At 41.8% G+C, this 14,109-nt stretch overlaps 1 protein-coding gene across 1 annotated transcript in view; it reads left to right on the top strand.

The window, feature by feature from the left end:
* gnpat2 (glyceronephosphate O-acyltransferase 2) overlaps positions 1–4,819 on the top strand; it is a 52,869-nt gene extending 48,050 nt beyond the window's left edge. Inside the window, exons 15-17 of the mRNA XM_046299216.1 lie at positions 684–777; positions 875–933; positions 4,256–4,819. Coding sequence (XP_046155172.1) covers positions 684–777; positions 875–933; positions 4,256–4,299 — 197 coding nt within the window. The 3' untranslated portion in view covers positions 4,300–4,819. The remainder of the gene's footprint in view (positions 1–683; positions 778–874; positions 934–4,255) is intronic.
* The last annotated feature ends 9,290 nt before the right edge of the window (positions 4,820–14,109 follow it).

Genomic DNA, 14,109 nt, shown 5'->3' with positions numbered 1-14,109 from the left:
CTCTCTGTCTCTCTCTCTCTCTCTCTCTCTCTCTCTCTCTCTCTCTCTCTCTCTCTCTCTCTCTCTCTCTCTCTCTCTCTCTCTCTCTCTCTCTCTCTCTCTCTCTCTCTCTCTCTCTCTCTCTCTCTCTCTCTCTCTCTCTCTCTGTCTCTGTCTCTGTCTCTCTCTCTCTCTCTCTCTCTCTGTCTCTGTCTCTCTCTGTCTCTCTCTGTCTCTGTCTCTCTGTCTCTCTGTCTCTCTGTCTCTCTGTCTCTCTGTCTCTCTGTCTCTCTGTCTCTCTGTCTCTCTGTCTCTCTGTCTCTCTGTCTCTCTGTCTCTCTGTCTCTCTGTCTCTCTGTCTCTCTGTCTCTCTGTCTCTCTGTCTCTCTGTGTCTCTCTCTCTCTCTCTGTCTCTCTCTCTGTCTCTCTCTCTGTCTCTCTCTCTGTCTCTCTCTCTCTCTCTCTCTCTGTCTCTCTCTGTCTCTGTCTCTCTCTCTCTGTCTCTCTCTCTGTCTCTCTCTGTCTCTCTTTGTCTCTCTGTCTCTCTCTCTCTGTCTCTCTCTCTCTGTGTCTCTGTCTGTCTCTCTGTCTGTCTCTCCCCCTCTCTCTCTCCCCTCACACACGCCTGTCCTCACTCTCTGTGTGTGTGTGTGTGTGTGTGTGTGTGTGTGTGTGTGTGTGTGTGTGTGTGTGTGTGTGTCTAGGCGAGCTGACGTCTTGTGATGCCCTGTCATCTGATACCCAGAAGAATGTCCTGTCGGCTCTCCTGAGACTGGGCGCTGTGACCAGGCTGAGAACGTTAGTACCCTTGAATGTAGTACCCTTGAATGTAGTGCCCTTGAATGTAGTGCCCTTGAATGTAGAACCTTTCAGTGGTTTCTGTGTGTTGTTTCAGAGCTGATAGTGAATTCAGAGCCAACAAACCAGCCATCAGTAGATTAGCAGATACTCTGGGTAAGAACAGGTCAACTCCCTTCTAATAATATCCTGTATACATACTCTGATATAGTATTGATAAATATACATACTCTACTATAGTACTGATAAATATACATACTCTACTATAGTACTGATAAATATACTGTATACATACTCTACTATAGTACTGATAAATATACATACTCTACTATAGTACTGATAAATATACTGTATACATACTCTACTATAGTACTGATAAATATACATACTCTACTATAGTAATGATAAATATACTGTATACATACTCTACTATAGTACTGATAAATATACATACTCTGCTATAGTAATGATAAATATACTGTATACATACTCTACTATAATACTGATAAATATACTGTATACATACTCTACTATAGTACTGATAAATATACTGTATACATACTCTCTGCTATAGTAATGATTAATATACTGTATACATACTCTACTATAGTACTGATAAATATACATACTCTACTATAGTACTGATAAATATACATACTCTACTATAGTACTGATAAATATACATACTCTACTATAGTACTGATAAATATACATACTCTACTATAGTACTGATAAATATACATACTCTGCTATAGTACTGATAAATATACTGTATACATACTCTGCTATAGTACTGATAAATATACATACTCTACTATAGTACTGATAAATATACATACTCTACTATAGTACTGATAAATATACTGTATACATACTCTACTATAGTACTGATAAATATACATACTCTACTATAGTACTGATAAATATACATACTCTACTATAGTACTGATAAATATACTGTATACATACTCTACTATAGTACTGATAAATATACATACTCTACTATAGTACTGATAAATATACTGTATACATACTCTACTATAGTACTGATAAATATACTGTATACATACTCTGATATAGTATTGATAAATATACATACTCTACTATAGTACTGATAAATATACTGTATACATACTCTACTATAGTACTGATAAATATACATACTCTACTATAGTACTGATAAATATACTGTATACATACTCTGCTATAGTACTGATAAATATACATACTCTACTATAGTACTGATAAATATACTGTATACATACTCTACTATAGTACTGATAAATATACTGTATACATACTCTGATATAGTATTGATAAATATACATACTCTACTATAGTACTGATAAATATACATACTCTACTAGAGTACTGATAAATATACTGTATACATACTCTACTATAGTACTGATAAATATACTGTATACATACTCTACTATAGTACTGATAAATATACATACTCTACTATAGTAATGATAAATATACTGTATACATACTCTCTGCTATAGTACTGATAAATATACATACTCTACTATAGTACTGATAAATATACATACTCTACTATAGTACTGATAAATATACTGTATACATACTCTCTGCTATAGTACTGATAAATATACTGTATACATACTCTTCTATAGTACTGATAAATATACTGTATACATACTCTACTATAGTACTGATAAATATACTGTATACATACTCTACTATAGTACTGATAAATATACTGTATACATACTCTACTATAGTACTGATACATATACTGTATACATACTCTCTGCTATAGTACTGATAAATATACTGTATACATACTCTGCTATAGTACTGATAAATATACATACTCTACTATAGTACTGATAAATATACATACTCTACTATAGTACTGATAAATATACATACTCTACTATAGTAATGATAAATATACTGTATACATACTCTCTACTATAGTACTGATAAATATACATACTCTCTGCTATAGTACTGATAAATATACTGTATACATACTCTACTATAGTACTGATAAATATACATACTCTACTATAGTACTGATAAATATACATACTCTACTATAGTACTGATAAATATACATACTCTACTATAGTAATGATAAATATACTGTATACATACTCTACTATAGTACTGATAAATATACATACTCTACTATAGTACTGATAAATATACATACTCTACTATAGTACTGATAAATATACATACTCTACTATAGTACTGATAAATATACTGTATACATACTCTACTATAGTACTGATAAATATACATACTCTACTATAGTACTGATAAATATACATACTCTACTATAGTACTGATAAATATACATACTCTACTATAGTAATGATAAATATACTGTATACATACTCTACTATAGTACTGATAAATATACATACTCTCTGCTATAGTAATGATTAATATACTGTATACATACTCTACTATAGTACTGATAAATATACTGTATACATACTCTACTATAGTAATGATTAATATACTGTATACATACTCTACTATAGTACTGATAAATATACTGTATACATACTCTGCTATAGTACTGATAAATATACTGTATACATACTCTACTATAGTACTGATAAATATACTGTATACATACTCTGCTATAGTACTGATAAATATACTGTATACATACTCTACTATAGTACTGATAAATATACTGTATACATACTCTACTATAGTACTGATAAATATACTGTATACATACTCTCTGATATAGTACTGATAAATATACTGTATACATACTCTACTATAGTACTGATAAATATACATACTCTACTATAGTACTGATAAATATACTGTATACATACTCTCTGCTAAAGTTGCAGTCAGTAGAATTTAATGGTTTCAGTGAGGTGTTTGTCTCCCTCTCGCTCGCTCTCCTCTCGCTCGCTCTCCTCTCGCTCGCTCTCCTCTCCCTCGCTCTCCTCTCGCTCGCTCTCCTCTCGCTCGCTCCTCTCGCCGCTCTCCTCTCGCTCGCTCTCCTCTCGCTCGCTCTCCTCTCGCTCGCTCTCCTCTCGCTCGCTCTCCTCTCGCTCGCTCTCCTCTCGCTCGCTCTCCTCTCGCTCGCTCTCCTCTCGCTCGCTCTCCTCTCGCTCGCTCTCCTCTCGCTCGCTCTCCTCTCGATCTCTCTCCTCTCTCTCTCCGCTCTCGATCTCTCTCCTCTCTCTCCGCTCTCTCGCCTGTCTCTCCTCTCTCTCGCCTGTCTCTCTCCTCTCTCTCTCCGTTCTCGATCTCTCTCCTCTCTCTCGCCTGTCTCTCCTCTCTCTCGCCTGTCTCTCCTCTCTCTCGCCTGTTGTCTCTCCCCTCTCTCTCGCCTCTCTCTCGCCTCTCTCTCGCCTCTCTCTCGCCTCTCTCTCGCCTCTCTCTCGCCTCTCTCTCGCCTCTCTCTCGCCTCTCTCTCCCCCCTCTCTCTCGCCTCTCTCCCCCCTCTCTCTCGTCTGTCTCCCTCCTCCAGCGGGTAGACTGCCGGTACAGACCGCCCCTAACCCCAGGCTCTAACCCTGGAGGACTGCAGACCAGACAGACACAGACTGGACCAAACATGTCTCTTCACTTCCTGTCTCCAACCCAACTCTGTGGCTGTATTCATACAGCGTCTTAGAGCCGAAGCGCTGAGTCCTCTTGTGCTCAACATCCAGATGCTGACTGACCTGAACTTTCACACGATAATCAACTGAACTGTAAAGCTGTGTCCACTATAGCTGTTCTAATTATAGAGCTGGCCTTAGAGTGCTACCGATCCATTACGTGTGAGCTGCTGTCAGGATCTAGTAGAATCAGTGAAGTTAATTATTTTTTAGACTCCAGACACTTCCGCTGGAGGCCACTAGATGGCAGTGTAACCACTGAGTCAATACACACGGTCTGAGTGGGTGATTTCAATGTAATTCATCATACCAATCAATAAATATAATATATGCAAAGACTTATCAGATATCAACATGTGAATTGTAATGTTTTTTACATTTGATTTCCACTTTGTTCTTTTTTTGAAGAAAATAAAATGAATGTCACCTTATTGCAAAGACTGTTCCCCATTTCATGTTTGTATATTTCATGTTGGCCTCTAAGTAGCATCTCGATGCTTGACCTGGCAGACAGTAACAGGCAGTATTCACAGACAGTAACAGGCAGTGTTCAGTATTCACAGACAGTAACAGGCAGTGTTCAGTAGTAACAGGCAGTGTTCAGTATTCACAGACAGTAAAAGGCAGTGTTCACAGACAGTAACAGGCAGTGTTCAGTATTCACAGACAGTAACAGGCAGTGTTCAGTACTCACAGACAGTAACAGGCAGTGTTCAGTAACAGGCAGTGTTCAGTATTCACAGACAGTAACAGGCAGTGTTCAGTATTCACAGACAGTAACAGGCAGTGTTCAGTACTCACAGACAGTAACAGGCAGTGTTCAGTACTCACAGACAGTAACAGGCAGTGTTCAGTATTCACAGACAGTAACAGGCAGGGTTCAGTATTCACAGACAGTAACAGGCAGTGTTCAGTATTCACAGACAGTAACAGGCAGTGTTCACAGACAGTAACAGGCAGTGTTCAGTATTCACAGACAGTAACAGGCAGTGTTCAGTACTCACAGACAGTAACAGGCAGTGTTCAGTATTCACAGACAGTAACAGGCAGTATTCACAGACAGTAACAGGCAGTGTTCAGTACTCACAGACAGTAACAGGCAGTATTCAGTATTCACAGACAGTAGCAGGCAGTATTCACAGACAGTAACAGGCAGTGTTCAGTATTCACAGACAGTAACAGGCAGTGTTCAGTAACAGGCAGTATTCACAGACAGTAACAGGCAGTGTTCAGTATTAACAGACAGTAACAGGCAGTATTCACAGACAGTAACAGGCAGTGTTCAGTATTCACAGACAGTAACAGGCAGTGTTCAGTAACAGGCAGTATTCACAGACAGTAACAGGCAGTGTTCAGTATTCACAGACAGTAACAGGCAGTATTCACAGACAGTAACAGGCAGTATTCAGTATTCAGACAGTAGCAGGCAGTATTCACAGACAGTAACAGGCAGTGTTCAGTATTCACAGACAGTAACAGGCAGTGTTCAGTATTCACAGACAGTAACAGGCAGTATTCACAGACAGTAACAGGCAGTATTCACAGACAGTAACAGGCAGTGTTCAGTATTCACAGACAGTAACAGGCAGTGTTCACAGACAGTAACAGGCAGTGTTCAGTATTCACAGACAGTAACAGGCAGTATTCACAGACAGTAACAGGCAGTGTTCAGTATTCACAGGCAGTAACAGGCAGTGTTCAGTATTCACAGGCAGTGTTCAGTATTCACAGACAGTAACAGGCAGTGTTCACAGACAGTAACAGGCAGTGTTTAGTAATCACAGACAGTAACAGGCAGTATTCACAGACAGTAACAGGCAGTGTTCAGTATTCACAGACAGTAACAGGCAGTGTTCAGTATTCACAGACAGTAACAGGCAGTGTTCAGTATTCACAGACAGTAACAGGCAGTGTTCAGTATTCACAGACAGTAACAGGCAGTGTTCAGTATTCACAGACAGTAACAGGCAGTGTTCAGTATTCACAGACAGTAACAGGCATTATTCACAGACAGTAACAGGCAGTGTTCAGTATTCACAGACAGTAACAGGCAGTGTTCAGTATTCACAGACAGTAGCAGGCAGTGTTCAGTATTCACAGACAGTAACAGGCAGTGTTCAGTATTCACAGACAGTAACCGGCAGTGTTCAGTATTCACAGACAGTAACAGGCAGTGTTCAGTATTCACAGGCAGTAACAGGCAGTGTTCAGTATTCACAGGCAGTGTTCAGTATTCACAGGCAGTAACAGGCAGTGTTCAGTATTCACAGGCAGTGTTCAGTATTCACAGGCAGTGTTCAGTATTCACAGGCAGTAACAGGCAGTGTTCAGTATTCACAGACAGTAGCAGGCAGTGTTCAGTATTCACAGACAGTAACAGGCAGTGTTCAGTATTCACAGACAGTAACCGGCAGTGTTCAGTATTCACAGACAGTAACAGGCAGTGTTCAGTATTCACAGGCAGTAACAGGCAGTGTTCAGTATTCACAGGCAGTGTTCAGTATTCACAGGCAGTAACAGGCAGTGTTCAGTATTCACAGGCAGTGTTCAGTATTCACAGGCAGTAACAGGCAGTGTTCAGTATTCACAGGCAGTAACAGGCAGTGTTCAGTATTCACAGGCAGTAACAGGCAGTATTCACAGACAGTAACAGGCAGTGTTCAGTATTCACAGACAGTAACAGGCAGTGTTCAGTATTCACAGACAGTAACAGGCAGTGTTCAGTATTCACAGGCAGTGTTCAGTATTCACAGGCAGTGTTCAGTATTCACAGGCAGTGTTCAGTATTCACAGGCAGTAACAGGCAGTGTTCAGTATTCACAGGCAGTAACAGGCAGTGTTCAGTATTCACAGGCAGTAACAGGCAGTGTTCAGTATTCACAGGCAGTGTTCAGTATTCACAGGCAGTAACAGGCAGTGTTCAGTATTCACAGGCAGTAACAGGCAGTGTTCAGTATTCACAGACCGTAGCAGGCAGTGTTCAGTATTCACAGACAGTAACAGGCAGTGTTCAGTATTCAGACAGTAACAGGCAGTGTTCAGTATTCACAGACAGTAACAGGCAGTGTTCAGTATTCACAGACAGTAACAGGCAGTGTTCAGTATTCACAGACAGTAACAGGCAGTATTCACAGACAGTAACAGGCAGTGTTCAGTATTCACAGACAGTAACAGGCAGTGTTCAGTATTCAGACAGTAACAGGCAGTGTTCAGTATTCACAGACAGTAACAGGCAGTGTTCAGTATTCACAGACAGTAACAGGCAGTGTTCAGTATTCACAGACAGTAACAGGCAGTGTTCAGTATTCACAGGCAGTGTTCAGTATTCACAGACAGTAACAGGCAGTGTTCAGTATTCACAGACAGTAACAGGCAGTGTTCAGTATTCACAGACAGTAGCAGGCAGTGTTCAGTATTCACAGACAGTAGCAGGCAGTGTTAGGTATTCACAGACAGTAGCAGGCAGTGTTAGGTATTCACAGACAGTAACAGGCAGTGTTCAGTATTCACAGACAGTAACAGGCAGTGTTCAGTATTCACAGACAGTAACAGGCAGTGTTCAGTATTCAGACAGTAACAGGCAGTGTTCAGTATTCACAGACAGTAACAGGCAGTGTTCAGTATTCACAGACAGTAACAGGCAGTATTCACAGACAGTAACAGGCAGTGTTCAGTATTCACAGACAGTAACAGGCAGTGTTCAGTATTCAGACAGTAACAGGCAGTGTTCAGTATTCACAGACAGTAACAGGCAGTGTTCAGTATTCACAGACTGTAACAGGCAGTGTTCAGTATTCACAGACAGTAACAGGCAGTGTTCAGTATTCACAGACAGTAACAGGCAGTGTTCAGTATTCACAGACAGTAACAGGCAGTGTTCACAGACAGTAACAGGCAGTGTTCAGTATTCACAGACAGTAACAGGCAGTGTTCAGTATTCACAGACAGTAACAGGCAGTGTTCAGTATTCAGACAGTAACAGGCAGTGTTCAGTATTCAGACAGTAACAGGCAGTGTTCAGTATTCACAGACAGTAACAGGCAGTGTTCAGTATTCACAGACAGTAACAGGCAGTGTTCAGTATTCACAGACAGTAACAGGCAGTGTTCAGTATTCACAGACAGTAACAGGCAGTGTTCAGTATTCACAGACAGTAACAGGCAGTGTTCAGTACTCACAGACAGCAACAGGCAGTGTTTAGTATTCAGACAGTAACAGGCAGTGTTCAGTATTCACAGACAGTAACAGGCAGTGTTTAGTATTCACAGACAGTAACAGGCAGTGTTCAGTATTCACAGACAGTAACCGGCAGTGTTCACAGACAGTAACAGGCAGTGTTCAGTATTCACAGACAGTAACAGGCAGTTTTCACAGACAGTAACAGGCAGTATTCACAGACAGTAACAGACAGTGTTCAGTATTCATAGACAGTAACAGGCAGTGTTCAGTATTCACAGACAGTAACAGGCAGTGTTCAGTTCACAGACAGTAACAGGCAGTGTTCAGTATTCACAGACAGTAACAGGCAGTGTTCAGTATTCACAGACAGTAGCAGGCAGTGTTCAGTATTCACAGACAGTAACACAGTGTTCAGTATTCACAGACAGTAACAGGCAGTGTTCAGTACTCACAGACAGTAACAGGCAGTGTTCACAGACAGTAACAGGCAGTGTTCAGTATTCACAGACAGTAACAGGCAGTGTTCACAGACAGTAACAGGCAGTGTTCAGTATTCACAGACAGTAACAGGCAGTGTTCAGTATTCACAGACAGTAACAGGCAGTAACAGGCAGTGTTCAGTATTCACAGACAGTAACAGGCAGTATTCACAGACAGTAACAGGCAGTGTTTAGTAATCACAGACAGTAACAGGCAGTGTTCAGTATTCACAGACAGTAACAGGCAGTGTTCAGTAGTCACAGACAGTAACAGGCAGTGTTCAGTATTCACAGACAGTAACAGGCAGTGTTCAGTATTCACAGACAGTAACAGGCAGTGTTCAGTATTCACAGACAGTAACAGGCAGTATTCACAGACAGTAACAGGCAGTGTTCAGTATTCACAGACAGTAACAGGCAGTGTTCAGTATTCACAGACAGTAGCAGGCAGTGTTCAGTATTCACAGACAGTAACAGGCAGTGTTCAGTATTCACAGAAAGTAACAGGCAGTGTTCAGTATTCACAGACAGTAACAGGCAGTGTTCAGTATTCACAGGCAGTAACAGGCAGTGTTCAGTATTCACAGGCAGTGTTCAGTATTCACAGGCAGTAACAGACAGTGTTCAGTATTCACAGGCAGTAACAGGCAGTGTTCAGTATTCACAGGCAGTAACAGGCAGTGTTCAGTATTCACAGGCAGTAACAGGCAGTGTTCAGTATTCACAGGCAGTGTTCAGTATTCACAGGCAGTAACAGGCAGTGTTCAGTATTCACAGGCAGTAACAGGCAGTGTTCAGTATTCACAGGCAGTAACAGGCAGTGTTCAGTATTCACAGGCAGTAACAGGCAGTGTTCAGTATTCACAGACAGTAACAGGCAGTGTTCACAGACAGTAACAGGCAGTGTTTAGTAATCACAGACAGTAACAGGCAGTATTCACAGACAGTAACAGGCAGTGTTCAGTATTCACAGACAGTAACAGGCAGTGTTCAGTATTCACAGACAGTAACAGGCAGTGTTCAGTATTCACAGACAGTAACAGGCAGTGTTCAGTATTCACAGACAGTAACAGGCAGTATTCACAGACAGTAACAGGCAGTGTTCAGTATTCACAGACAGTAACAGGCAGTGTTCAGTATTCACAGACAGTAGCAGGCAGTGTTCAGTATTCACAGACAGTAACAGGCAGTGTTCAGTATTCACAGACAGTAACAGGCAGTGTTCAGTATTCACAGAAAGTAACAGGCAGTGTTCAGTATTCACAGACAGTAACAGGCAGTGTTCAGTATTCACAGGCAGTAACAGGCAGTGTTCAGTATTCACAGGCAGTGTTCAGTATTCACAGGCAGTAACAGACAGTGTTCAGTATTCACAGGCAGTAACAGGCAGTGTTCAGTATTCACAGGCAGTAACAGGCAGTGTTCAGTATTCACAGGCAGTAACAGGCAGTGTTCAGTATTCACAGGCAGTAACAGGCAGTGTTCAGTATTCACAGGCAGTAACAGGCAGTGTTCAGTATTCACAGGCAGTAACAGGCAGTGTTCAGTATTCACAGACAGTAACAGGCAGTGGTAACAGGCAGTGTTTAGTAATCACAGACAGTAACAGGCAGTATTCACAGACGGTAACAGGCAGTGTTCAGTATTCACAGACAGTAACAGGCAGTGTTCAGTATTCACAGACAGTAGCAGGCAGTGTTCAGTATTCACAGACAGTAACACAGTGTTCAGTATTCACAGACAGTAACAGGCAGTGTTCAGTACTCACAGACAGTAACAGGCAGTGTTCACAGACAGTAACAGGCAGTGTTCAGTATTCACAGACAGTAACAGGCAGTGTTCACAGACAGTAACAGGCAGTGTTCAGTATTCACAGACAGTAACAGGCAGTGTTCAGTATTCACAGACAGTAACAGGCAGTAACAGGCAGTGTTCAGTATTCACAGACAGTAACAGGCAGTATTCACAGACAGTAACAGGCAGTGTTTAGTAATCACAGACAGTAACAGGCAGTGTTCAGTATTCACAGACAGTAACAGGCAGTGTTCAGTAGTCACAGACAGTAACAGGCAGTGTTCAGTATTCACAGACAGTAACAGGCAGTGTTCAGTATTCACAGACAGTAACAGGCAGTGTTCAGTATTCACAGACAGTAACAGGCAGTATTCACAGACAGTAACAGGCAGTGTTCAGTATTCACAGACAGTAACAGGCAGTGTTCAGTATTCACAGACAGTAGCAGGCAGTGTTCAGTATTCACAGACAGTAACAGGCAGTGTTCAGTATTCACAGAAAGTAACAGGCAGTGTTCAGTATTCACAGACAGTAACAGGCAGTGTTCAGTATTCACAGGCAGTAACAGGCAGTGTTCAGTATTCACAGGCAGTGTTCAGTATTCACAGGCAGTAACAGACAGTGTTCAGTATTCACAGGCAGTAACAGGCAGTGTTCAGTATTCACAGGCAGTAACAGGCAGTGTTCAGTATTCACAGGCAGTAACAGGCAGTGTTCAGTATTCACAGGCAGTAACAGGCAGTGTTCAGTATTCACAGGCAGTAACAGGCAGTGTTCAGTATTCACAGGCAGTAACAGGCAGTGTTCAGTATTCACAGGCAGTAACAGGCAGTGTTCAGTATTCACAGGCAGTAACAGGCAGTGTTCAGTATTCACAGACAGTAACAGGCAGTGTTCACAGACAGTAACAGGCAGTGTTTAGTAATCACAGACAGTAACAGGCAGTATTCACAGACAGTAACAGGCAGTGTTCAGTATTCACAGACAGTAACAGGCAGTGTTCAGTATTCACAGACAGTAACAGGCAGTGTTCAGTATTCACAGACAGTAACAGGCAGTATTCACAGACAGTAACAGGCAGTGTTCAGTATTCACAGACAGTAACAGGCAGTGTTCAGTATTCACAGACAGTAGCAGGCAGTGTTCAGTATTCACAGACAGTAACAGGCAGTGTTCAGTATTCACAGACAGTAACAGGCAGTGTTCAGTATTCACAGAAAGTAACAGGCAGTGTTCAGTATTCACAGACAGTAACAGGCAGTGTTCAGTATTCACAGGCAGTAACAGGCAGTGTTCAGTATTCACAGGCAGTGTTCAGTATTCACAGGCAGTAACAGACAGTGTTCAGTATTCACAGGCAGTAACAGGCAGTGTTCAGTATTCACAGGCAGTGTTCAGTATTCACAGGCAGTAACAGGCAGTGTTCAGTATTCACAGGCAGTAACAGGCAGTGTTCAGTATTCACAGGCAGTAACAGGCAGTGTTCAGTATTCACAGGCAGTAACAGGCAGTGTTCAGTATTCACAGGCAGTAACAGGCAGTGTTCAGTATTCACAGACAGTAACAGGCAGTGTTCACAGACAGTAACAGGCAGTGTTTAGTAATCACAGACAGTAACAGGCAGTATTCACAGACGGTAACAGGCAGTGTTCAGTATTCACAGACAGTAACAGGCAGTGTTCAGTATTCACAGACAGTAACAGGCAGTATTCACAGACAGTAACAGGCAGTGTTCAGTATTCACAGACAGTAACAGGCAGTGTTCAGTATTCACAGACAGTAGCAGGCAGTGTTCAGTATTCACAGACAGTAACAGGCAGTGTTCAGTATTCACAGGCAGTAACAGGCAGTGTTCGGTATTCACAGGCAGTGTTCAGTATTCACAGGCAGTGTTCAGTATTCACAGGCAGTAACAGGCAGTGTTCAGTATTCACAGGCAGTAACAGGCAGTGTTCAGTATTCACAGGCAGTAACAGGCAGTGTTCAGTATTCACAGGCAGTAACAGGCAGTGTTCAGTATTCACAGACAGTAGCAGGCAGTGTTCAGTATTCACAGACAGTAGCAGGCAGTGTTCAGTATTCACAGACAGTAACAGGCAGTGTTCAGTATTCACAGACAGTAACAGGCAGTGTTCAGTATTCAGACAGTAACAGGCAGTGTTCAGTATTCACAGACAGTAACAGGCAGTGTTCAGTATTCACAGACAGTAACAGGCAGTGTTCAGTATTCACAGACAGTAACAGGCAGTATTCACAGACAGTAACAGGCAGTGTTCAGTATTCACAGACAGTAACAGGCAGTGTTCAGTATTCAGACAGTAACAGGCAGTGTTCAGTATTCACAGACAGTAACAGGCAGTGTTCAGTATTCACAGACAGTAACAGGCAGTGTTCAGTATTCACAGACAGTAACAGGCAGTGTTCAGTATTCACAGACAGTAACGGGCAGTAACAGGCAGTGTTCAGTATTCACAGGCAGTGTTCAGTATTCACAGACAGTAACAGGCAGTGTTCAGTATTCACAGACAGTAACAGGCAGTGTTCAGTATTCACAGACATTAGCAGGCAGTGTTCAGTATTCACAGACAGTAGCAGGCAGTGTTCAGTATTCACAGACAGTAGCAGGCAGTGTTAGGTATTCACAGACAGTAACAGGCAGTGTTCAGTATTCACAGACAGTAACAGGCAGTGTTCAGTATTCACAGACAGTAACAGGCAGTGTTCAGTATTCACAGACAGTAACAGGCAGTGTTCAGTATTCAGACAGTAACAGGCAGTGTTCAGTATTCACAGACAGTAACAGGCAGTGTTCAGTATTCACAGACAGTAACGGGCAGTAACAGGCAGTGTTCAGTATTCACAGGCAGTGTTCAGTATTCACAGACAGTAACAGGCAGTGTTCAGTATTCACAGACAGTAACAGGCAGTGTTCAGTATTCACAGACAGTAGCAGGCAGTGTTCAGTATTCACAGACAGTAGCAGGCAGTGTTCAGTATTCACAGACAGTAGCAGGCAGTGTTAGGTATTCACAGACAGTAACAGGCAGTGTTCAGTATTCACAGACAGTAACAGGCAGTGTTCAGTATTCACAGACAGTAACAGGCAGTGTTCAGTATTCACAGACAGTAACAGGCAGTGTTCAGTATTCAGACAGTAACAGGCAGTGTTCAGTATTCACAGACAGTAACAGGCAGTGTTCAGTATTCACAGACAGTAACAGGCAGTGTTCAGTATTCACAGACAGTAACAGGCAGTATTCACAGACAGT

Source organism: Oncorhynchus gorbuscha, linkage group LG14 (genome assembly GCF_021184085.1).
Source record: "Oncorhynchus gorbuscha isolate QuinsamMale2020 ecotype Even-year linkage group LG14, OgorEven_v1.0, whole genome shotgun sequence".
Lineage (NCBI taxonomy): Eukaryota > Metazoa > Chordata > Actinopteri > Salmoniformes > Salmonidae > Oncorhynchus > Oncorhynchus gorbuscha.
This window is presented reverse-complemented; position numbering and strand designations above follow the sequence as displayed.